The 25,182-nt window shown below is 41.0% G+C and overlaps 1 protein-coding gene across 1 annotated transcript in view; it reads left to right on the forward strand.

Moving 5' to 3' along the window:
* EXOSC8 (exosome component 8) overlaps positions 1-25,182 on the forward strand; it is a 72,706-nt gene that overhangs the window by 6,585 nt on the left and 40,939 nt on the right. Inside the window, exons 2-6 of the mRNA XM_082246894.1 lie at positions 3,985-4,021; positions 7,812-7,875; positions 12,404-12,477; positions 13,639-13,684; positions 14,992-15,097. Coding sequence (XP_082103020.1) covers positions 3,985-4,021; positions 7,812-7,875; positions 12,404-12,477; positions 13,639-13,684; positions 14,992-15,097 — 327 coding nt within the window. The remainder of the gene's footprint in view (positions 1-3,984; positions 4,022-7,811; positions 7,876-12,403; positions 12,478-13,638; positions 13,685-14,991; positions 15,098-25,182) is intronic.

Below are 25,182 nucleotides of genomic sequence, written 5' to 3' on the forward strand. Positions count from 1 at the left end.
TACTCTGATGGGCTACAGAGAGGTACTCGGGTACTCTGATGGGCTACAGAGAGGTACTCGGGTACTCTGATGGGCTACAGAGAGGTACTCGGGTACTCTGATGGGCTACAGAGAGGTACTCGGGTACTCTGATGGGCTGGAGACGGGTACTCGGATACTTTGATGGGCTGGAGACAGGTACTCGGATACTTTGATGGGCTGGAGACAGGTACTCGGATACTTTGATGGGCTGGAGACAGGTACTCGGATACTTTGATGGGCTGGAGACAGGTACTCGGATACTTTGATGGGCTGGAGACAGGTACTCGGATACTTTGATGGGCTGGAGACAGGTACTCGGGTACTCTGATGGGCTGGTGACAGGTACTTTGATGGGACGATGACAGGTACTCGGGTACTTTGATAGGCTAGTGACAGGTACTTTGATGGGCTAGTGACAGTTCCTCTTTATTCGAGGGGGCAATTAGTGTGTTTTAGGGTGCACTATGATCGGTAACTAGCTGTTACCGCAATCTCCTCCTCACACAGGATCAGTGTGTGAGGAGGAGAACACGGTAACAGCTAGTTACCGTTGTCTCTGTTGACATTCTGTGATCGGCTGTGATTGGACACAGCCGGTCACATGGTAAAGAGCCAATTTAATTTCACTGTGTCAGAGTGACACACTCCATCCCTGATCGCCGCTCTGCGTGCCCCTGGGGGCGCACGTGAGTGCCCATGAGGCAAGTGCATGTGGCCGGCTGTGATTGGACACAGCCGGTCACATGGTAAAGAGCCATTTTTTAAATGGCTCTTTACACCGATCGGGGATGGGCTGTGTCCCGACAGACACACCGCATCCCCGATCGCCGTGCTGTGCGCCCCCGGGGGGGGTCAGGAGAGCAGCGGATCCGGGCGGACGTCATATGACGTTCGCCCGGATCGACAAAGTGTTCCTGCCGGCGTCGGTAAGGAAGTGGTTAAAGACCAAGCCTTTTTCTGACACTTGTTTCTTACAAGTTAAAATCAGTATTTTTTGCTAGAAAATTACTTAACCCCCAAATATATAATATATAATGTATATTTTTTTTTTTAGCAGAGACTCTAGAGAATAAAATGGCGATCGTTGCAATCTTTTTTTTTTTTTTTTTTTTTTAACTGTCCCCTCTCAGCGGGCAACTATCGTGGGTGCCTAGCGGCAATCGCGGCCGTCGGCCCTTGTGGATTGGCATGCCTGCTTACGCGAACTGATGTACTTAAATGTCAATTCACGCAGCCGAGCCAGCCTGCCGCAGTATATCTGTGGCGGGCCGTCTAGAAGCGGTTAATTGTGTTTGGAAGGAGGGTTGACCCATAATTGGAAGTGACCCTTGGTTAAAATTAGGGATGACCCATGTTTAAAACAAGGGCGGAACTCATGTTTGGAATAAGGGATAATCCATAGTTGGTATTAGAGATGACCTATGGTGGGAATGAGGGGTAACCCATGATTGATGTATGGCATGACCCATTAGTGGAACGAGAGGTGACGCATGATTGGAACAAGAAGTGACCCATGTTTAGGACTAGGGGACTCGTGTTTGAAATGGGGCGTGAGGGATAAATCATTAGTGGAACAAGGGTTTAAAACTACATTAAGAGAACCTATTGCTTTTACCTACCTGGTCCATACATATCAGTGATCGACCGATATCGTTTAATACCAATACCGATATTTTGGTCATTGGATATCGGTATCGGCTGATATTTTCGGACATGTAAAAAAAAAAATGTTGTTTTTTTCCTAAGGTACTTCTTGTGAAGGGATCTGGGGGTCTAAAAGACCCCCAAACCCCTCCTCGGCACTGAAAAGCATTAAAAACGCCAAGTTTGGCTGTTTTGAATGCTGTCAGTTTTTTTAATTTGGCGCCGAGTACCTGGAAGTGATGTCATGACATCACTTCCGGGTTTTTTACATGGAGACCCGATCAGAGCCGAATGCGGCTTTGATCGGGTCTTCTCTTCGGCAGCGGTGGAGGCCCGGGGGCAAGCCGCGGGAGGGGGGGCGTCCCCTCGCGCTTCTTGTAATGACAGCCGAGCGGCTTCTCAGCCACATCGGTTGTCATTACAAGTCAGCCAACCGTCAGGCTGCAGGCATCACTCCGGTACAAGCACTTTCCGAAATATTGGCAATATCGGTAACCTCCGGGGCCGATTCCGATATATCGGAGAAAGTGCATATCGGTGTTGCCGATTATCGGTCGATCCCTAATACATATGCTATTCTACTGATTTGGGAATATGTGGAAGTGCGCTGATAATTATTGACGTGTAAAGCTGCAACCAAGAAGCTGTGCCTAGCAAAATAATATGTGAAAAATGGGTTGGTGCGCTAAACAAAATGTGTAGGACAACAAATATGTTGATGTACACTACATAAAAGGTGTGTAAAATGTGACAAAATCAAAATAAACAATTCCAAACAGCTGAAGAGACTAAAATGTCCAAAACTGTGATTCACAACAAAATCAAAGTTCATCAGGTGATAACAAATGAATTGAAGTATCTTGACATATGGGTGCTTGAAATATTCAAAGGAAGGTGATGTTAAAGTGATAAAGGATCCCACCACCAGCTGACAATCCTGCTTACCAGATAGATACATTTCTCAGGCATTAACTCTATGCAATGGCATGCACAGTTCACCCTGGTGTGACACACAGTGGAGCCTCTTACCAGATGTCTCTAATAACTTGCGTATCTGAGATAATTCCCCTGGTTAAATTGGATAATGATGTTGGTATCCTCCTGAGTGTTCCCCAGACTATCACTTTATTCACTCTTCCAATGATATGGCTCAGCTTGTAGCTCCAGTGCATACCATGTAATGGAACAAATGAACCGCCCGTAGTGTATTATCCTTGGTTTATTAGGAAAACATAGGCAAATGTACTTACAGGAAACAGGTCTTGGTATTGGCATGTAAATGTGGAGCCTTTCAGTATCCTGTGTCCGGCTGCCTCCTATCCCAGTAGAAGTCTTTTCAGAGGAAACGCGTTGGAGAGGAGGCGTGTCGCGCCTGCCACCCACGTCATCCGAGGTGTCTGTGCTGCAGCCGGACACAGGATACTGAAAGGCTCCACATTTACATGCCAATACCAAGACCTGTTTCCTGTAGGTACATTTGCCTATGTTTTCCTAATAAACCAAGGATAATACACTACGGGCGGTTCATTTGTTTCATTACATGGTATGCACTAGAGCTACAAGCTGAGCCATATCATTGGAAGAGTGAATAAACTGATAGTCTGGGGAACACTCAGGAGGATACCAACATCATTATCCAATTTAATCAGGGGAATTATCTCAGATACGCAAGTTATTAGAGACATCTGGTAAGAGGCTCCACTGTGTGTCACACCAGGGTGAACTGTGCATGCCATTGCATAGAGTTAATGCCTGAGAAATTTATCTATCTGGTAAGCAGGATTGTCAGCTGGTGGTGGGATCCTTTATCACTTTAACATCACCTTCCTTTGAATATTTCAAGCACCCATATGTCAAGATACTTCAATTCATTTGTTATCACCTGATGGACTTTGATTTTGTTGTGAATCACAGTTTTGGACATTTTAGTCTCTTCAGCTGTTTGGAATTGTTTATTTTGATTTTGTCACATTTCACACACCTTTTATGTAGTGTACATCAACATATTTGTTGTCCTACACATTTTGTATAGCGCACCAACCCATTTTTCACATATTCTACTGATTTATCTTCATGTGAACATATTTCAGAAAGTACAATTCCTGCTTTCTGCACTGGAATACAAAGGGGTCATATTCTTAGGTAGTGCCTCCAGCAGGAGGTTGGTGCACAGTAAAACCGCAGCTTAACTGCCTGATTTTTTTTTTTTTTTACCACCCCCTGGCCGTTCAGGTTGTCCTAACACTCCATACAGGTGGAGGTTTGTTGTGTGTGGATTACAACTCCTTCCTCCATAAATAGTTGTTTTTTCTCTTTCAGGTCAGTGGAGCCGCTGGAATATTACAGAAAGTTTCTAGTGAGTGATAAAATCGTAATATTTTTGTGATAAAGAATATTTCATCTTAAATAATATACAATTTGTATGTTCGTGATCCGGAACGGTTAACAAAGTAAATGGCTCCGTGTTTTTTTATGTATTCAAAGGCTGGCCATAGGCAGCTTGGGTTTTGTCCGAGTCCCCCTGAAACAGTAAAATTCAAGGTGTGGGTGACACTGTAAGCACCTATTGGCTCAACAAAAGTCATCGGATAAGAATCCCTGTTGAGTAACATGTGTATTCAGGTAGCCGTCTGAGTACAATAGCTGGCAGTGAAGATCCGCTATCCACTTCTATCTGCTGTTAGGGAGATGATTGAATTTCATTTGTTCAGCCAATGTGTGGTTCCGTATTAAATCAAAAACAAAATACTAGTTTGTTGCAGTTTACCAATAGTTCGGTGGCTGCATTGGTTTGCTTTTTTAAGCTTTCTTCCCCCTCCGAATTATCCTCCAGGATGGTAGCAGGAGCTAGGCCTCACCCACCCACAGGCAACACAAGCAGAAACCAAAGGTCCCCAATGTGATACTATTTTGCTGTGACAGGTTCTCTTTGATGAGACATCAGGGGTCTTTTTGAACCTAATGGAGTGCAAAGCAGATGAACAGACATTTGCTGGTCTTCCTCCCTCTACCCGGCAACACTCACCATGGGGTTCCTGGGTCTGCCAGTAGGGGCACAGAGACTGGGAAACATGGTAGGGGTGGCAAATGTATCGGGGGTGTGTGGAAGTAATCAGATTTAAAGATCCTTTTTTTCTTTTTTGTGGGGTGCAAGGTTCAGGTGTTGATAAAGTGACTTGTTATGCCCCGTTTCCTGTATTAAGTCTTAGCTTTCCTCCAGTTCAGTACTCTCCCCACATTGCTGGCTGTACTTTCCAGTTTTAGGGTGGCTCCTTTCCCTCACAGTGACCTATGGAGTAAGCCTTGCATGCGCTCCCCCAGCTGAGACTACAGGTGTTATGCTATTAGATGTACGCTGTGGGCATCCATGCAAAAGCACAACCCCACAGCAGGCATTTCCCTGCCCCTTCCCCCTCCATGCTCCTTGATGGACAGCTGTGTCACCTGCACAGTTTCTTAAACCCCCGATCGTCAGTGCACGCCCTCTTTGACAGGACATTTGGGGAATGCGCACTCAGAAACTGGGCAGTGCTGAACAGTATCCGATCCAGTAGTTTGTGCCCACATATCAAGAAAACGATGTACTAGGAGATGTCAAACAAATATCTGAGCGTCAATGAAACTGACTGAGGGATCTGTAGCTGATCCTTTCACTCTTCCCCCCCCATTCACAAATGACTACAATTGATCTCCTCCTTTCTCTGTTGTAAGAGGAAGGGGAGGGGTCAACCACGTAAACAATAGCATGTGATCCCTTTGATGACCAGTTACTGTGATCACATGGTACCCAGGCCCTCGGATTAGCTTGGAAAAGTATTTCCGTGTACAGTTCGGTACTCGGCGATTAGCAGGCGAAATGACCACACAACGGCTGTTTATAAATGGCACTGCGTGAACAGGCTGCCATTTCACTGTTTTAAACGTTCCGTGATGGAAAAGGGATTAAATAATTTTACAACAAACTTACAACCCATATTCAGGGTGTAACATCTTACAGATGCACCTGTCCCCGATCCCCTATTCTGACAGTTAGCGGGGGATCTTCTCTCTCTCTTACCCCCCCCCCCCCCCCCCCCCGCTAGCTGTCTCAATCTGTGCAAAAAACAGTGTTCTGTGAACACCTCTGCGGCTGTCGGCTTGTAGTTCTTAATAAATTACCATGGTACTGTTGAGCGCTGTGGTAGTTCATTAAGCCTTCCTGTTGCAGTGTAAGTGCCTGCCGGTATCTGAGGTACTGCCAGACAGACACACAAACTGTCTGCAGGATCGTGGCATTATGATCTGCTGATCATAGGTCCAAAGCTTTACAGGTCCTCATTGTTAAATTTGGCATGGAATTTTGATTTAGTTATAGTCTTTGACTAAAATGCCATTTTAGTTTTAGTCCCATTTTAGTCGACTAAAATCTTCAGTGCATTTCAGTTGAATAAAATAATTTTAGTCAACTAAAATCAAATGTGTTTAGGTAAATTGTAATGCATTATTTAAGTATTTCTATAGAATTTCTAAACTCATTATATACTCCAGGAGTAAAGAAATCGAATATCCTGTTAATATTTATGGTATTAAAGTTTGAACAAACTCTGATACAGATTTAGCCACTCTGGGTGGTCTGAGGAGGCCTGTAATGCTGCACAGTCCTCTGGACGGTGGTCTGAGGAGGCCTGTAATGCTGCACAGTCCCCTGGACAGTGGTCTGAGGAGGCCTGTAATGCTGCACAGTCCTCTGGACAGTGGTCTGAGGAGGCCTGTAATGCTGCATAGTGCTGGATTGTGGTCTGAGGGATGGCCTGTAATGCACAATGCTCTTAATGCCACCATTCCTTTGGTCACTGTTCTGAGGAGGCCTGTAATGCTGCACAGTCCTCTGGACAGTGGTCTAAGGAGCCCCGTAATGCTGCACACTGCTGGGTGGTGGTCTGAGGGATGGCCTGTAATGCACAGTGCTGGGTGGTGGTCTGAGGGATGGCCTGTAATACACAGTGCTGGGTGGTGGTCTGAGGGATGGCCTGTAATGCACAGTGCTGGGTGGTGGTCTGAGGGATGGCCTGAAATGCACATGCTGGGTGGTGGTCTGAGGGATGGCCTGTAATGCTGCATAGTGCTGGATGGCGGTCTGAGGGATGTCCTGTAATGCACAATGCTCTTGATGCCACCATTCCGGTGGTCACCGGTCTGAGGAGGCCTGTAATGCTGCACAGTGCTCTGGACGGTGGTCTGCGGAGACCTGTAATGCTGCACAGTGGTGGTCTGATGGATGGCCTGTAATGCACAATGCTCTGGATGCCACCATGCCGGTGGTCACTGGTCTGAGGAGACCTGTAATGCTGCACAGTGCTGGATGGTGGTCTCAGGTCTGAGGGATGGCCTATAATGCACAATGCTCTGGTCTCTGGCAGTCATGAATGGTGCACACAATCGCTTCAACTCCCTTGCTTGCTGGGAGCGGAAACAGGCGGAGCTCCGTGAACACTGGAAACTAGTAAACGTCCCTGCCTCACATTTTCGTCCCGTTTTAGTTCGTTAACGAAAACGGATTTGATTTTCGTCATAGTTTTTGTCAGTGGACGAAAATGTGCCATACTTTTCGTCTCATTTTCGTCACTAAAAATTCCGCTGACAAACTTTGACAAAATTAACAATGCAGGTCCCTTACACAGAAAACATAATACATATTTTATTACCTGCAAAAAAATTTGGAATTTTTTTTTTTTTGTAAAGGTTAACTTATCCTTTGACAACTTTTTTTTTTTCTTTGAAAGAAATTCTTGTTCTCATCTTGAATTTTTATTCTTGTGACTGCATCCAAATCGCATGCAAAATGCATTAGAATCGAAGTTGAAATTGCATCAGGTCGCACTGACTGTAATTCTTGGAATCGCTCTAGTAAACTCATCCAAATGGCACTGCGTCAATGTGAACATAGCCAAAACAAAAATCACTGGTGGCACTGGCAGTTCTGTTATGTTTCATTGTCTTCGGTGCAGCAGTCTTCCTGTAATTTGTAATAATTAGTACTCAGTTCTAGCAAATGTCCGAGTACCTAGACAAGTATTGCGTGGCGTCCTGGATTTTTTTGTTTTTTTACCAAGGTGGTTATCAATGGCAGCACTTTTTTACTTTCTTGTGTTTTTTGTTTTCCTTAGAAGGAGAAATGTCGGCCGGATGGAAGAGACCTGAGTGAATTCAGGACCACTACAATAAATGTTGGTAAGTACCATTGTAGTGTGACATAGGCAGCGCAGTCTGTGGTCGGTTCCTGCACAGCATTGGTTATAATTTTGGTCATTCTACTTGATTTTGTTCATGTTGTTAACAGTTTAGCTGAATTCATTGAATGCTTATGGAAAACTTTGCCTTTAGGGCCAATTCAGACTGTGTGCGTTGACTGACGTTATACCGCATGGTAAATGGTTTGTGACCACAGGGACACGCAGGAAACAATTGTTTCCTATGTATTCCATTCACACTGCAATGCAGCCTAGCGCTGTGCTAAAATGCAGACACGCTGCATTCTATCTCAGTGCACCGGCCCAAATCGCACTGCAATTTCAGGCACGCAGCGCTCTATCAGATGTTTCAGTGAATGAAGTGTACATTTTGTACACATCAAAAAATCTTATACAAACAACAACAAAAATTAGCAGTGTGATGCAAAAAGCATGCACCACACTGCCCCTTAGCGTAGCCAGCAACGCAGAGCGGTGAATCGCTCCTGCCGCTCTGTGTTGCAGTATGAATTGGCCCTCAAAGTGAAAGTTCAGCTCTACTACAAAGCACCCTAAGCTGTCTGTATAGCAGCATAGAATGCTACACCTAGCTACCAGGCAGGGCTTCTATTCTGTTTAAACAATGAAGTCTATAACCACATTTAGAAGAAGCTTTTTCAGAGCCTCTTCAGACAGCGTTAGCTCTGCTCCAAGGTATTTTGAGTATCGGGGATGAGCTCAGGCTTGTTCAGATCCTAACCCGAACCCACTTGAGCTATCCCACCAGGAAGCTTTGCTTGTGTCTGTGGGGCAAGGAACGTTTCACTCGACGATTAGCAGGGGAATAGCTTCTGGGCGGCTGACTGCTGGGTCCAGGGGAAGGAGAGGCAACGTGGTGTTGCAGCTACACAGAGAGGTGTAGGATCCGTAAGAGGAGTTCTGCCCTCCTCTCTGCTGTGGACTGCTGAGAAGGGGGGGGGGGGATGGTGAGCAAAGACAAGCCTTTCTGCAGCTGCACAGAGGAGTGCAGGATTTGGCAAAGGAGTTCTGTCTTCTCTGCTGCCAACTACAGAGACAAGGTGGGGGCAGAGACAAGGGGGGTCCTGCAGCTGCAGGAGAGGTGCGAGGGCCACATGAAATGGCTTGGAGGGCCACATTCGGCCCGCGGCCTTGTGTTTGACACCTGTGCCCTAGAGAATAAACCAGTGGTAGTTCCATGGTTTTATTCCACGTGGTATTAGTGCAACAGTTTGGAAAATACAAACGTCCAGTAAGAAGTACAATAAAGTTGAATTTAGTGAACACAATTTTTTGGTTAAATATAAAAGATGAAGTTGCGCCGATAAAAAGATAAACTAGTATGTGCCCTTAAACAGCGACAGACTTCAGTACACTGTATTTTCCATAGGCATTTTTTAATGACTTTAATGGTTTTCTTAAATGAGATATCCGGGACCCCTGATGTCTGACCTGTCCTCCCAATAAATCAAATAGAGTGCAGATCGCATTCTGTTAGATTCTTCCCCAGTCATACTGGGGACAGTGACACCAGGACTCTGAAGTAATGTTTTACATGTCGCTTCAGGTCATTAGCAAGAAGGATAGATTAAATTGAAACTATATACAAAGTGTCTGTGTGCTTGATTAAGAAAAAAGTGCAAACGTGCTTCAAAAGTGCATTCCAAATATCATGTGCAAAATATACATATATCTGTGCATAACAGGATAATCGATAAATGCTTATAATGTATACTTGAAACCATTTCATAAAACTTCACATAAAAGTATATAATTTATAAGCCTCTCATGATAAAGAAGGGGGGGGGGGGGGTTCTCCTGCGTGTTCCCAAAAAGTGCTCCGTGCTTAGAACCAATAAAGTGTTGATATAGAAGTGCTTCGTGCTCCACCACCTTGGTAAGCAATGGCCACTTATGGCACTTTTCCACTGCAAGTACCGGCTTGGCTCTACTCGGCCCTGCTTGGCCCGGTTTGCTTTTCCACTGCTGGTACCGCATGGTACGGTGTTGGAACAGTTTGGTACGGTACGGATTGCTTTTCCACTAAAGTAGTACTAAAGTTAAGTGGGTGGGATAACAACGATTCTCTGACCAATCAGTGGCTAGTAGTGACTGCATGCAAAGGATTGTGGGATATGGTACCTCTTGGAACCACAATCGAGGTGGTACTGTTTTTGAGAGCCGTACCGTTCGGTTCCATGCAGTGGAAAAGCACCGCCGTACGGAACCGTTCCTACACCATACCATGCGGTACAAGCAGTGGAAAAGCACAAAAGTGAGCCGAACCGTTCGGTTCCATGCAGTGGAAAATCGCCATTACTAGAACAAATCAGGTCCCCAGGACCTAAACAGCTGTAGTGTACCTTCTCTGGTATAGCGATGATTCACCTTGTAGCAGTATATGAGCTTGTTTTAGCAATCCAGAACTGGCTGACCCAATCGTGGGTCACTTTTTGGAATGGAAGCACGTTTGCACTTTTTTCTTAATCAAGCACACAGACACTTTGTGTTTAGTTTCAATTTAATCTATCACTTACTATAGGTAGTAGCGCCTCACAAAACACTACACACTTGATTTAAGCACAATACTTAAATTGATGGGGACACTACAAAATTTATTTATTTACCCCAACACAGGATAGGGGCTGAATTCTAAATTCTTTAATTAACAAGGAGGAGAGATCACCAAATAGATGTTCCCTGATCTCCATCCCCTCTTCACAGTGGCACCCGCCATGCTGGGCCTGGATCCACTAGTGGGTGCAGTGGAGCCCAGAAATGATGATGTGGGTGCATGCATGGGACCAGCAGTAAGGGGGGGGAGGTATCAGATTTACACACACTACAGCTGCTTATTTTGTGTGTGCATACGTCCGTCCCCCCCCCCCCCCCCATATACATCGGTGGCAGTAAAGGGGTTAAAGGAGGGTTATAACCCCTGTTTTATTTTTTGCCATCTGTGTCAACTTGTGGAAATTGTATATTTATTTCCCGTTCCATAGCAGAACTGGAAGTGAGAGGAAATGCCTCCAAAGTGTTGGAATCACAGGTTTTCACCAGAACCCAGAACTTGCACCCACTTGGAAGATTTCCTCTCCATAAGGGTCCATGTACACGGGACGCTGGAAATGGCCGTTTAGGAGCAGTTGGGCGTTTTTTTCAGAAGCCCCTGAATGCAGCTCCATGTTATCTTATCTGTCCATGTACACCAGGTCGTTTACAGTCATTTGCAGGCAGTTGCGTTCAGGGACTTTTTTTAGAACGCAATTATTTGCGCTCGAACGTGTGTTCCCGGCATTTCAAACGCGTCTGAACGCGATGACCCGCGTTTAGCGTTCGCGTTTTTCCATTTTAAAGGGGAATCATTTTTTTGACCTCTAGGAACGCTTCTAAACGCAAACGTCCTAAAAATTCCAGCATTCAAAGGGACTTTTAACAACGTCCCGTGTACATGGAGCCTTACTGTTCTGGTGACAACTAAAATTTGGGATTTTCTTTTGCTTTCACTTTCAATTATAATGGTAAGCAGGACAGATAGAGAAGGTGAATCTCCTCAATGGGACAGCAATAAAAACCTGACAGGTGTTCTAATCCTTCTACACGCCATTCAAAACTAAAAGAAAATGTTTGCCTTTAGGTACAATTTAACCTTTTCCTTTCCATCCTCCTCTTTTTGACCTGTACATTAACCCCTTCACCTATTCCTCCCTCTTTGTATGACCTGTACATTAATGATATGCTGTATCTAGTGTGCCATTAGCTAGCTCTATATTTTAACCACTTTAATAGCAGCATGTTTTTATATTTTTTTTGGCACAGTTTTTTCGAAATAATCGCCTTGGGGTGTCTAAATTGTATTCGGGGGCATTTTAAGGGTGCTTGCACTGTCTGGGCATCTATATTTGATCTGTTTTGAGGAAAATATGTTTTTATTTCTTTTTTTTTTATGGTAAAAAATAAAAACCCAGTGGTTATTAACCAAAAGAAAAAGTTTGTCTCAAAAAATGATTTAAAATGTATTTGGGTACATGTTGCATGACCGGAGGATTGTCGGTCAAACTATCACAGAAGTGAAAAATGGCTTGGTAATGAAGTAGTATTAACAGGCTGGTGCTCAAGTGGTAAGAGTGTGGAATGCTGAAAGTGATAAGTAGCACAGCTGCAGTTTTCTCATAAAGCAGGTTAAGTATTATATTTATGGAGAGGGCAGCCATCTTTATTGCGTGTCACAAAGTACTTTATTCACATTAGCACAGAGCTCTCCTTTAAGTAATTAAAATTCATCTTCATGAACTTTCCCTTCCTGACTGATTCCTGGTAGAAAGTTCACAGGTTTTTGTCAGAACTGAATGTGCGGTCTGTAGCTGGGTGGACCAGACCAATCCTTTTTAATTATTTTCTTAATATTCATGGGAATCTGAAACATTTGTGGTCTGAGCAGTTTTTCTGTTCTGTATTTAATGCACTTTAGTTACTATGTAAATGGCGCTGACATTTTTGTGTGATTACAGGCTCAATTACCACAGCTGATGGCTCAGCGTTAGTGAAGATTGGGAACTGCACTGTAATATGTGGCATTAAAGCGGTGAGTTGTGACCACCTCCCATTTATAAATGGTAGCTGTGAAAGTTGCTGTATGGAAATTACAGACTACTGGTTTTGTCCCCCAGAGACACAGCAACATTTTCTTTAAAGTGGAAATTGGCAAGATCCTTTATAAATTTTATTATATCTTTTCATGTGACAACACTGAAGAAATGACACTTTGCTACAATGTAAAGTAGTGAATGTACAGCTTGTATAATTGTATAAAGTTGCTGTCCCCTCAAAATAACTCATCACACAGCCATTAATGTCTAAACCACTGGCAACAAAAGTGAGTACACCCCTAGGTGAAAATGTCCAAATTGGGCCCAAAGTGTCAATATTTTGTGTGGCCGCCATTATTTTCCAGCACTGCCTTAACCCGCTTGGGAATGGAGTTCATCAGAGCTTCACAGGTTGCCACTCGGGTCCTCTTCCACTCCTCCATGACGACATCACAGAGCTGGTGGATGTTAGAGACCTTGCGCTCCTCCACCTTCCGTTTGAGGATGCCCCACAGATACTCAATAGGGTTTAGGTCTGGAGAAATGCTTGGACAGTCCATCACCTTTACCCTCAGCTCCTTTAGCAAGGCAGTGGTCATCTTGGAGGTGTGTTTGGGGTCATTATCATGTTGGAATACTGCCCTGCGGCCCAGTCTCCGATTTTTTTTTTTTTTTTTTTTTTTACTTCACAGGTACTCTTGTGGAGGGATCTGAGGGTCTGAAAGACCCCAAACCCCTCCTTGGCACTGAAAAGCATTCAAAATGCCAAGTTTGGCGCCGAGTACCCAGAAGTGATGTCGTGACTGCTCCCCATTCACACCTGAGACCTTGTAACACTGAGTCACATGACACCGGGGAGGGAAAATGGCTAATTGGGCCCAATTTGGACATTTTCACTTAGGGGTGTACTCACTTTTGTTGCCCGTGGTTTAGACAGTAATGGCTGTGTTATTTTGAGGGAACAGCAAATTTACAGTTATACAGGCTGTACACTCACTACTTTACATTGTAGCAAAGTATAATTCTTTCAGTGTTGTTACATGAAAAGATATAATAAAATATTTACAAAAATGTGCGGGGTGTACTCACTTTCGTGAGTTACTGTATGTATGTATTCTACTCCCTGATCTTGTACCTTTCCCTTGTTTCTCCCATAGGAGTTTGCAACCCCTCCAATAGATGCTCCTAACAAGGGTTATATCGGTAAGTGATCGAAATATGTGTTAGCTCAGCTGTCCTCACCGGAGGGGACTAGTACTTTCCCTATACTGGAGGTGGAAAATAAAATAAAAAATACAAACACTTACAATGAGATTTACAACTTCCTCTTAACAGTTTTTTTTACTTATCCATACCTTTTGTTCCTCTGTCTTCTGGCCTAATCATTTTGAATAATCATATGACAAGTGGGTTGTTCTTCTTTCTCTCTACCTCTCTGGAGGTTGGCTGTCCTGAGTGCTGCAAAGAATCGAGTTGGCCGAACAATGCTCAGCAATTCAGGGGAAACTTTTGTATGCTATAATTATCTGAAACAGGCGGGCAGATGACCTCACAATCTCCAGCCCAGTCAATCCGAGGAAGCTTTGTATTCATTCTTTGAATAAAGCAGTGATCAGTCAAACTTGATTATTTTCTGGGAGGGAGGACAGGAAGTCTGAAGCTTCATACAGTCTATACAGTGAACACAGCTGCTGCATCTGTTAGTCATGTAAATTGCTGGGCCCAAACAAACTATTTAAAATTCACCAAAAGCTGGAAATCAGCTTTAATAGATAGAAACCTACAATAAATAAATATTAATAAAGATGCACTGAAATTTCAGGGGCCAAAACATGTCTTCCCGAAAATGGTGTTTTCGGCATAATGCCACTAGAGAAAAAAGTGCCGATAATAGTGCCGAAAACACTTTACCATAGTCTTACTGTGCTTATGGTGTGTATTTTTTTTCATAGGTCATGGTTTCATGGGCGGTGACTCACACCGCATCAAAAACATAGCTCGGTGCGTTCTTGATGCATTTTAAATTAATTTCAACAGGAGGTTTTTTTTTTTTTTTTTAAACCAAAAATGCAGCAATTGAGATTTTTTAACACCACAACGGAAGCACAACAGACCAATGTGAAGACATACATAGAATTTAAAGGAATGCATTTGTTTTGAGCTTTTTTGTGCTAAAGGTGCCAATAATGGCCAAGAATAAACTCATTTTAAATTCATGATATTTATTAAGCCCGAAAAATAATACATTTCTGAATAAAAATATATATATTTTAAACTGCCATTTTCAGTTTCGGCAAAGTGCATCTTGAATGTTCAATTTTGGCACCAAAAAATGATATTCAGGGGGTCTCTAAATATTAATAAACTATCTGTTATGTAGGTTTGTGTGTGTCTTTTTTTTCTGAAATCCAAAGAAAAAAACCCCGCTATGTTAATCGTATAAATATATTCAGATGCTGTCTCTTCATGGAATTGCTATTTGTTTTCCTAATAAAATTCTGTATTTTCAGTTCCTAATGTTGAACTTACACCACTGTGTTCCCCGCGGTTTCGACCTGGTCCCCCAGGAGAAGAGGCTCAAGTCGCTAGTCAATTTATTGCAGATGTCATTGAAAAGTAAGAATTTTTTTGTGTGTGAATTGTTATTCTCCCTGGCTATAGCGGATGTTTTAATGAGCAGCTGCAGACACAACTACAATCAGTCGGTGAACAATGCAGTTGTTGAAACAAAGTAGAAGGGTTTAAAGCAATTGCAATGTATCAAGTATTTTAACTCAGCCCAACCAAACAAGTGTTGGCTTTTACCTATCTGACTACAGTGATATGGAGCTATAAATTACCACAAATTGTGATTTACTATAAGTCCTGGTTCACATTGATGCTACTTTAAAATCGTGCTAGTTCCCTTGAAGTAGCACGATTTCAGGTGGTACTTGAAAGACATCTGTGTGGCTTCATTTAAGGGAGTTAGTCAGGAGTAAGAACCTAGTTCCATGCCAGGATCACTGGTCCTGGCAATTTTTTCCTTTTTAAATTGATTTTTTTCCTATCTTTGATAGAAGATTCTCACAGGAGCAAAATAACTGCCAGACTGGAGGACAAACTGGATAATCTAAATCCAGAGGGTCCCCCCAGTGTAGCCAGCATGCGCAGGTCTCGGCTCCGCGCTCGGTCTGGCGTGATATAGTTGAAACTAAGGTGACCAGCGCTATGGAATATACAGTGAGAGTAGGTACGGTGTAAGCTGCCAACAACCAAACCCAAAAGGGTTAAAGAGTGAAATATGTGCTAGTGGGGTTGTGAACGGCGCTACCGTGTTAAAAAATACACTTGGTGAATAAATAACGTAAAAATGTTGAAGGTGCTTGATATTAAATAAATAGATATAATTTATAAAGTGCACATGTGACTCATAGTTTTCAGAGACTATTTGTAGTGAAGAAACACACATACCCTGTGCCTTTAAAAAGTGCGATAATAAAGTGCATAAGTGCTAGTGCAAAACAAAAGACACAAAACTGAAATAGGGCAGTGGTTTTTTTATTTTTCATTAAACATACCATGTGTGATGTGTGTCCAATCTAAAGAACAAATCATAAAGTGGTTGTGCACAATAAAAAAACTCTCAAAGGTTCTGTGCTGCAGTGAGCAGAAATGTGCAAAAATAAAGCATTCAGTTGAAAAATGATTGTGAGTAAAAAGGACTTTAGGGCTGCAGACACCTGCGTGACCGCTAGGTGTCGCACCCTGTATACAACCTGGTGAGGCTTTTCTGCTGGATGGATACCGTGTAGGGGTTATTTCCTCCTCTGGTTTCCTAGTGTGCCGCGTGGTGCCTCAAAAAAGAAACACAGAGACGAAAACCCCCTGGTGCCGTATCTCAAAAACAAGGGCAGAAAAAATGTAGTGACTCACAGTGGAAGATGCAGGCTGTCCGCGATCAGTGTTGTTGTGTGCCGGGAAGCTTCCGCGTTCCACGGCTCTGGCTCCGAGTGCCGGAAATGACGTGTTGACGTCGAAGACTCCGCCCTACCGGTTTCGTCAAATGACGTCTACAGGAGCGGCGTCAACGTACTGACTTCCCGGCCATTAAATAGCGTCCCATCTCCTAGCAACAACAGGGCCTCCCCCGCCGCCATATTGGTGCTGTCAGCTGAAGCCGGACCGAGGCCATCTTGTGCCTCAATGCAATGCCCGCCTCGCTAACCCTAATAGGAGTGTTTAGCTATCTGTTCATCATTTCGGGGACAGCCTGTTCGGATCAATTTAAACGACAATTTAAAAAAAACTTTATTGATGAAAAAAATTATTTTTTAAAAAAGATATGTAAAATAAAAAAATAAAAAATATAAAAAATTAAGAATTATATAAAAAATATTTTAAAATTGCTAAAAGCAACGGTGCATATTCCTCTTTAAAAACATTAGTCTGACTATAAGAAGCGGAGTATTTCTTTTAAAAAATGTATATATATACCACACACTTAGGGAACAAACCATGGCATCATATATGTGGCAGATGTTGGATGAGAAAGTTCAAAAATAGGGATCAAAAAAACGGTTTACAATCTGATGATATCACGGCGTGTATTGTGTGGGTTATTCACAGACGTGATAAGTTATTAATCTTAATATACAAAAAAAATTAAAATAAAGAAATAAAATAAAGAATATTTTTATAGGATAAAAAGAAGAGAATTATTACAATATGACTGTGGACCAAATTCCATTGAAGAGATTCGTATGCACAGTCAAGGTTTATGATCCACGGGATATCACAGAGATTAGAAATGTAGAATCCGATTGATGCCAATCTTTTTGTTTTTTTGTTTCTTCATATGTTTTCTTGGAAAAACACAAAAAACACAAAAAAAAACACAAAAAAAACACAAAAAAACCCCCAAAAAAAGGGGGAGAAAAGATGTAGGATGAGAAGGCTAATAATGGAATCTTGTTTCAAGGGTTTTAATCTATATGTTTAAAATCTCTCTATCAAGGGTATGCATAGAAAAGTACTTCTTTTTAACTTCATACTTTTTTGAGAAGTATGTATAAAGAAACTGTGAAAAAAAGGAGAGAGAAGTGGCTGGGAGGATAATTTTTTCATATAACGTGATGTCAACAAAATGTTTATAATATAAGAAGCTGTTCAAGGTTTTATTGAAGGGTCAAAAAATATTCTTAAAAGATAATTCAAAATTATTATATAAATATTCAGGATAATATATATCTTTATAAACTTATTTCCGAAAGTGGCTTTAAAGGAGTTTTTTTAAAATTTAGTCTTTTCAAAAATTTGCTAAAAAACTTGGAAAGAAGGAATAAAACGGATAAAAAGGATAAAAAAACTGATAAACAAACTATACATCTGTAATAAAACAGTTCAGATCTATATCTGCGTTCAAACCATCGGGGCGGAGGGATCTCATTAAAAAAATCCACTTGGTTTCATTTCTAGATACCATTCTTTTCTTATTTCCTCCCCTCCAATCCCCTTTTATTTTGTCTATGCCATAAAACACTAATCCTGATGGATCTTTAGAGTGTTTTTCTTTAAAGTGCCTGGATAAATTATGTTTATCAAACCCCTTTTTAATGTTTTTTATATGTTCCCTGATTCTAACATACAGGGGTCGGGTGGTCCTACCAATATATTGCATATGGCAGGGGCACTCAATGACATAGGTCACGTGTGTGCTGTTACAAGTAATGGTATCTTTTATTTTGTATTCAACACCCGTGGTATAGGATCTGAAATTGTTAGTTCGCCTCTTTTGGGATGTGTTATTCCTACAGGGTAGGCATTTTCGGCACCTAAAAAAACCATTAATACTGGTGGGTAAAGAAATGTTTTTTGGTGGGTTAACCACGTTGTGTACCACCTTGTCCTTTAACGTTGGTGCCCTTCTATAGACAAAGGAATGTTTGTTGGGTAAAATCTTTCTTAGTGTTCTATCAGCTGTGAGAATAGGCCAATGTTTTCTAAAGATTTTTTCCACTTCCTTGTGTTGTCTATTAAATCCTGTGATGAACGCGAACTCATGTTTATTTTGACTCTCTTTTCTTGAATTCTCTTTGATAAGGTCTTTTCTGTCCAAATTCCTTATTGTTCTCTTTAAATGCTCCAAGTTTTTCTTTTTGTATCCTTTTTCTATGAATCTTTGAATGAGCATATCTGCTTGAATGTCAAAATCTTGAGTGTTACTGCAGTTTCTCCTTATCCGTAGCAACTGTCCCTTAGGAATATTTCCTAACCATTGTGGATGGTGACAGCTCCTAATGGGGATATATCCGTTTTTATCGGTTTTCTTAAAAAAGGTTTTGCTAGCCAGTCTTCCATCTTGCTTAAATAATTCTAAATCTAAAAAAGCAATCTTTTGTTTATCCCAATTTCCTGTAAAGGTGATTCCATAGGCGTTGCTACTGATCTCATCAAAAAATATATCCCCATTAGGAGCTGTCACCATCCACAATGGTTAGGAAATATTCCTAAGGGACAGTTGCTACGGATAAGGAGAAACTGCAGTAACACTCAAGATTTTGACATTCAAGCAGATATGCTCATTCAAAGATTCATAGAAAAAGGATACAAAAAGAAAAACTTGGAGCATTTAAAGAGAACAATAAGGAATTTGGACAGAAAAGACCTTATCAAAGAGAATTCAAGAAAAGAGAGTCAAAATAAACATGAGTTCGCGTTCATCACAGGATTTAATAGACAACACAAGGAAGTGGAAAAAATCTTTAGAAAACATTGGCCTATTCTCACAGCTGATAGAACACTAAGAAAGATTTTACCCAACAAACCTTCCTTTGTCTATAGAAGGGCACCAACGTTAAAGGACAAGGTGGTACACAACGTGGTTAACCCACCAAAAAACATTTCTTTACCCACCAGTATTAATGGTTTTTTTAGGTGCCGAAAATGCCTACCCTGTAGGAATAACACATCCCAAAAGAGGCGAACTAACAATTTCAGATCCTATACCACGGGTGTTGAATACAAAATAAAAGATACCATTACTTGTAACAGCACACACGTGACCTATGTCATTGAGTGCCCCTGCCATATGCAATATATTGGTAGGACCACCCGACCCCTGTATGTTAGAATCAGGGAACATATAAAAAACATTAAAAAGGGGTTTGATAAACATAATTTATCCAGGCACTTTAAAGAAAAACACTCTAAAGATCCATCAGGATTAGTGTTTTATGGCATAGACAAAATAAAAGGGGATTGGAGGGGAGGAAATAAGAAAAGAATGGTATCTAGAAATGAAACCAAGTGGATTTTTTTAATGAGATCCCTCCGCCCCGATGGTTTGAACGCAGATATAGATCTGAACTATTTTATTACAGATGTATAGTTTGTTTATCAGTTTTTTTATCCTTTTTATCCGTTTTATTCCTTCTTTCCAAATTTTTTAGCAAATTTTTGAAAAGACTAAATTTTAAAAAAACTCCTTTAAAGCCACTTTCGGAAATAAGTTTATAAAGATATATATTATCCTGAATATTTATATAATAATTTTGAATTATCTTTTAAGAATATTTTTTGACCCTTCAATAAAACCTTGAACAGCTTCTTATATTATAAACATTTTGTTGACATCACGTTATATGAAAAAATTATCCTCCCAGCCACTTCTCTCTCCTTTTTTTCACATAGTTTCTTTATACATACTTCTCAAAAAAGTATGAAGTTAAAAAGAAGTACTTTTCTATGCATACCCTTGATAGAGAGATTTTAAACATATAGATTAAAACCCTTGAAACAAGATTCCATTATTAGCCTTCTCATCCTACATCTTTTCTCCCCCTTTTTTTGGGGGTTTTTTTGTGTTTTTTTTGTGGTTTTTTTTGTGTTTTTTGTGTTTTTCCAAGAAAACATATGAAGAAACAAAAAAACAAAAAGATTGGCATCAATCGGATTCTACATTTCTAATCTCTGTGATATCCCGTGGATCATAAACCTTGACTGTGCATACGAATCTCTTCAATGGAATTTGGTCCACAGTCATATTGTAATAATTCTCTTCTTTTTATCCTATAAAAATATTCTTTATTTTATTTCTTTATTTTAATTTTTTTTGTATATTAAGATTAATAACTTATCACGTCTGTGAATAACCCACACAATACATGCCGTGATATCATCAGATTGTAAACCGTTTTTTTGATCCCTATTTTTGAACTTTCTCATCCAACATCTGCCACATATATGATGCCATGGTTTGTTCCCTAAGTGTGTGGTATATATATACATTTTTTAAAAGAAATACTCCGCTTCTTATAGTCAGACTAATGTTTTTAAAGAGGAATATGCACCGTTGCTTTTAGCAATTTTAAAATATTTTTTATATAATTCTTAATTTTTTATATTTTTTATTTTTTTATTTTACATATCTTTTTTAAAAAATAATTTTTTTCATCAATAAAGTTTTTTTTAAATTGTCGTTTAAATTGATCCGAACAGGCTGTCCCCGAAATGATGAACAGATAGCTAAACACTCCTATTAGGGTTAGCGAGGCGGGCATTGCATTGAGGCACAAGATGGCCTCGGTCCGGCTTCAGCTGACAGCACCAATATGGCGGCGGGGGAGGCCCTGTTGTTGCTAGGAGATGGGACGCTATTTAATGGCCGGGAAGTCAGTACGTTGACGCCGCTCCTGTAGACGTCATTTGACGAAACCGGTAGGGCGGAGTCTTCGACGTCAACACGTCATTTCCGGCACTCGGAGCCAGAGCCGTGGAACGCGGAAGCTTCCCGGCACACAACAACACTGATCGCGGACAGCCTGCATCTTCCACTGTGAGTCACTACATTTTTTCTGCCCTTGTTTTTGAGATACGGCACCAGGGGGTTTTCGTCTCTGTGTTTCTTTTTTGAGGCACCACGCGGCACACTAGGAAACCAGAGGAGGAAATAACCCCTACACGGTATCCATCCAGCAGAAAAGCCTCACCAGGTTGTATACAGGGTGCGACACCTAGCGGTCACGCAGGTGTCTGCAGCCCTAAAGTCCTTTTTACTCACAATCATTTTTCAACTGAATGCTTTATTTTTGCACATTTCTGCTCACTGCAGCACAGAACCTTTGAGAGTTTTTTTATTGTGCACAACCACTTTATGATTTGTTCTTTAGATTGGACACACATCACACATGGTATGTTTAATGAAAAATAAAAAAACCACTGCCCTATTTCAGTTTTGTGTCTTTTGTTTTGCACTAGCACTTATGCACTTTATTATCGCACTTTTTAAAGGCACAGGGTATGTGTGTTTCTTCACTACAAATAGTCTCTGAAAACTATGAGTCACATGTGCACTTTATAAATTATATCTATTTATTTAATATCAAGCACCTTCAACATTTTTACGTTATTTATTCACCAAGTGTATTTTTTAACACGGTAGCGCCGTTCACAACCCCACTAGCACATATTTCACTCTTTAACCCTTTTGGGTTTGGTTGTTGGCAGCTTACACCGTACCTACTCTCACTGTATATTCCATAGCGCTGGTCACCTTAGTTTCAATTATTCTCTGTGGTACCACCTGTGGTAACACCCAGACCTAGCTGCATAATGGAAATATTTAAATACATGACCTCCAGAACAGTGAATGTAGAAGATATCTTTGATCAGGATATTATTATACAGAGACAGGATATGGAAGGTTCCTTCAAACAATTGAAACATAATATGGAAAAGCAACTACGGGTCTGGTGGGACATAGTATCCTTGGAAAAGTACACTAAGGAAAATATAGCACCAAGGAGATTAAGATGGGATATATCTCCTAATGACCACGTGGCAGACCCAGTCCTATTGGACCAATGGTATGCGTTTTTTAATAAATGTGAAAAGGAACTGTTATTAATGATCATTAAGAGGAGACAATTTAAACTTAAGAAAATAGAAAGCGCCATCGTACAACTAAAAGAACAACTAGCCCCTTATGCGGATACAGCGGAATATAAGAACAAGGAGAAAGTACTCCAGGAGGCTATATTAAAATACGACAAAACAATCCAAGCCAAGAAACAAAAGAAATATAAAAGGGATGTTCTGGACTATAGAAATAGGGATGTATATAAATGGCAATCGGATGAATTATACAATGGACAGGGCACTAGTGTAGACCCTGTGAATTTGGACTCCAGAGAATCATCAGAAATGGGAGATGAAGACGAAGATGATTCGTGGATGGAAGTTGGAACGCCTAGGACTCCCAGAACCCCCATGACACCAGCAACTGGAGGAAGACATAATGGGGATAGAATTTTTGAACCTAGAACACACAATGAACGTAGGGAAAACACCCATGTGGGAAACTCAGGAACAGATAGAACACCAACCATCTCTTACAACAGAATTGATACATACAATAGGTTCTCCCCTTTAAACCAGTATCAAGACGATTATTATGAAAGCAGAGGTCCAACCCCAAGAAGGGGTTTTTTTCCCGGAGGGAACAGAGGGAGACCCCCAAGAGGTGGCAGAAGACCCCAAGGACAATATGGCAACTGGAGGAACCAAGGCTGGTCACAGCCATGGAGACGAGGGAATCACCAAGGAGGTTTCAGAGGAACATACCGACCACAAGGGGATTACCACGTAAACTGGAGAGAAAATGGAAGAAGACCGCAACAGGAGAATTACAGAGAACCCCCCAGACCAGGGGATTTCGACCCACGAAGGAGAGAAGAACCCCCCAGGTATTACGAGCATTCAAGAAACGGAAACCAAGGGGCAAACGAGGGGGGACAAAGAAAAAGAAGAAGGGAATATTAGGAAAAGGGATCTTCAATCTGAGCAATGCAATCTTTGATGAGGATGAATTGAAACTTTTAGATCTGGGCTTAAAATACGCACCAGACAAGAATTTGGATAAGTTTGAAGCATATATAGACCTTCAAAAATATATAAGGAAGATCAATATAAAGAAATTTTTTGAAATCAAGAAGAACAATGATCCCCCTCCGATTAATACTGAATTTAAACATACATCACTTAGAAATAAATCCGTTTTTAATCCAAAGAATCCACACAATGAAAATCTGGAAGTTTTTAAAAGAATGGTGGAGGAGGAAATCAGAGCCCTAAAAATTAAAAACAAGAAAGAAAAAGATATTTGGGATACTATTAGAAAGCTTGAAAAGAAAAAGGGAATTGTCATCAGACCTGCTGATAAAGGGGGAGGTTTGGTCATTTTGAACCAGAAGGACTATGAGGAAGAAATGGAACACCTCCTAAGCGCAGAAGACACGTATAAAAAACTACCAAGAGACCCTAAAGCGAAATTTATAAAAGACCTGAGGACATATATTAAGAAAGGAAAAGATCTAGAAATACTGAATACCAAAGAGGCTAAATATTTACAAATAGAAGCAGCCAGGACGCCCATAATATATTATCTACCAAAGATACACAAAAATGAAGAGAAACCTCCAGGCCGTCCAATAATAAGTGGCATCAATTCGGTACATTCCCGTTTGGGAGAATATTTAGACAAATTTTTGCAACCCTTAGTACCTAAGGGTAAGTCCTACTTAAGGGATAGCAAACAACTATTGTCGGATATCCAAAATTTAGAAGTTATGGAAGAAGATTTTCTAGTAACCATTGATGTAAATTCTTTATATACGAATATAGCACAACAAGATGGCCTGGACAGTGTTGAATGGGCACTTTTTAAACAGACTGATCTAAAAAACGCACAAGTGCACTTTATATTAGAGGGCCTCAAGATGGCTATGGAATCAAATTATTTTTGGCATAAGGGAAGATATTATGCACAAACAAAAGGAGTAGCTATGGGGGCAAAATATGCCCCCAGCGTTGCAAATATATTCATGCAAAAATGGGAGGAGGAGCAAGTTTTTAGCATTGAAAGACCCAATCTTAGATATTACCAAAGATATATTGATGATATTATTTTAGTATGGAGAGGTGGCTTGGACTCATTACAGAGCTTTTTTGATGAGATCAGTAGCAACGCCTATGGAATCACCTTTTACAGGAAATTGGGATAAACAAAAGATTGCTTTTTTAGATTTAGAATTATTTAAGCAAGATGGAAGACTGGCTAGCAAAACCTTTTTTAAGAAAACCGATAAAAACGGATATATCCCCATTAGGAGCTGTCACCATCCACAATGGTTAGGAAATATTCCTAAGGGACAGTTGCTACGGATAAGGAGAAACTGCAGTAACACTCAAGATTTTGACATTCAAGCAGATATGCTCATTCAAAGATTCATAGAAAAAGGATACAAAAAGAAAAACTTGGAGCATTTAAAGAGAACAATAAGGAATTTGGACAGAAAAGACCTTATCAAAGAGAATTCAAGAAAAGAGAGTCAAAATAAACATGAGTTCGCGTTCATCACAGGATTTAATAGACAACACAAGGAAGTGGAAAAAATCTTTAGAAAACATTGGCCTATTCTCACAGCTGATAGAACACTAAGAAAGATTTTACCCAACAAACCTTCCTTTGTCTATAGAAGGGCACCAACGTTAAAGGACAAGGTGGTACACAACGTGGTTAACCCACCAAAAAACATTTCTTTACCCACCAGTATTAATGGTTTTTTTAGGTGCCGAAAATGCCTACCCTGTAGGAATAACACATCCCAAAAGAGGCGAACTAACAATTTCAGATCCTATACCACGGGTGTTGAATACAAAAT

The sequence above is a fragment of the Pelophylax lessonae genome (genome assembly GCF_965119305.1).
Source record: "Pelophylax lessonae genome assembly, chromosome: 2".
NCBI lineage: Eukaryota > Metazoa > Chordata > Amphibia > Anura > Ranidae > Pelophylax > Pelophylax lessonae.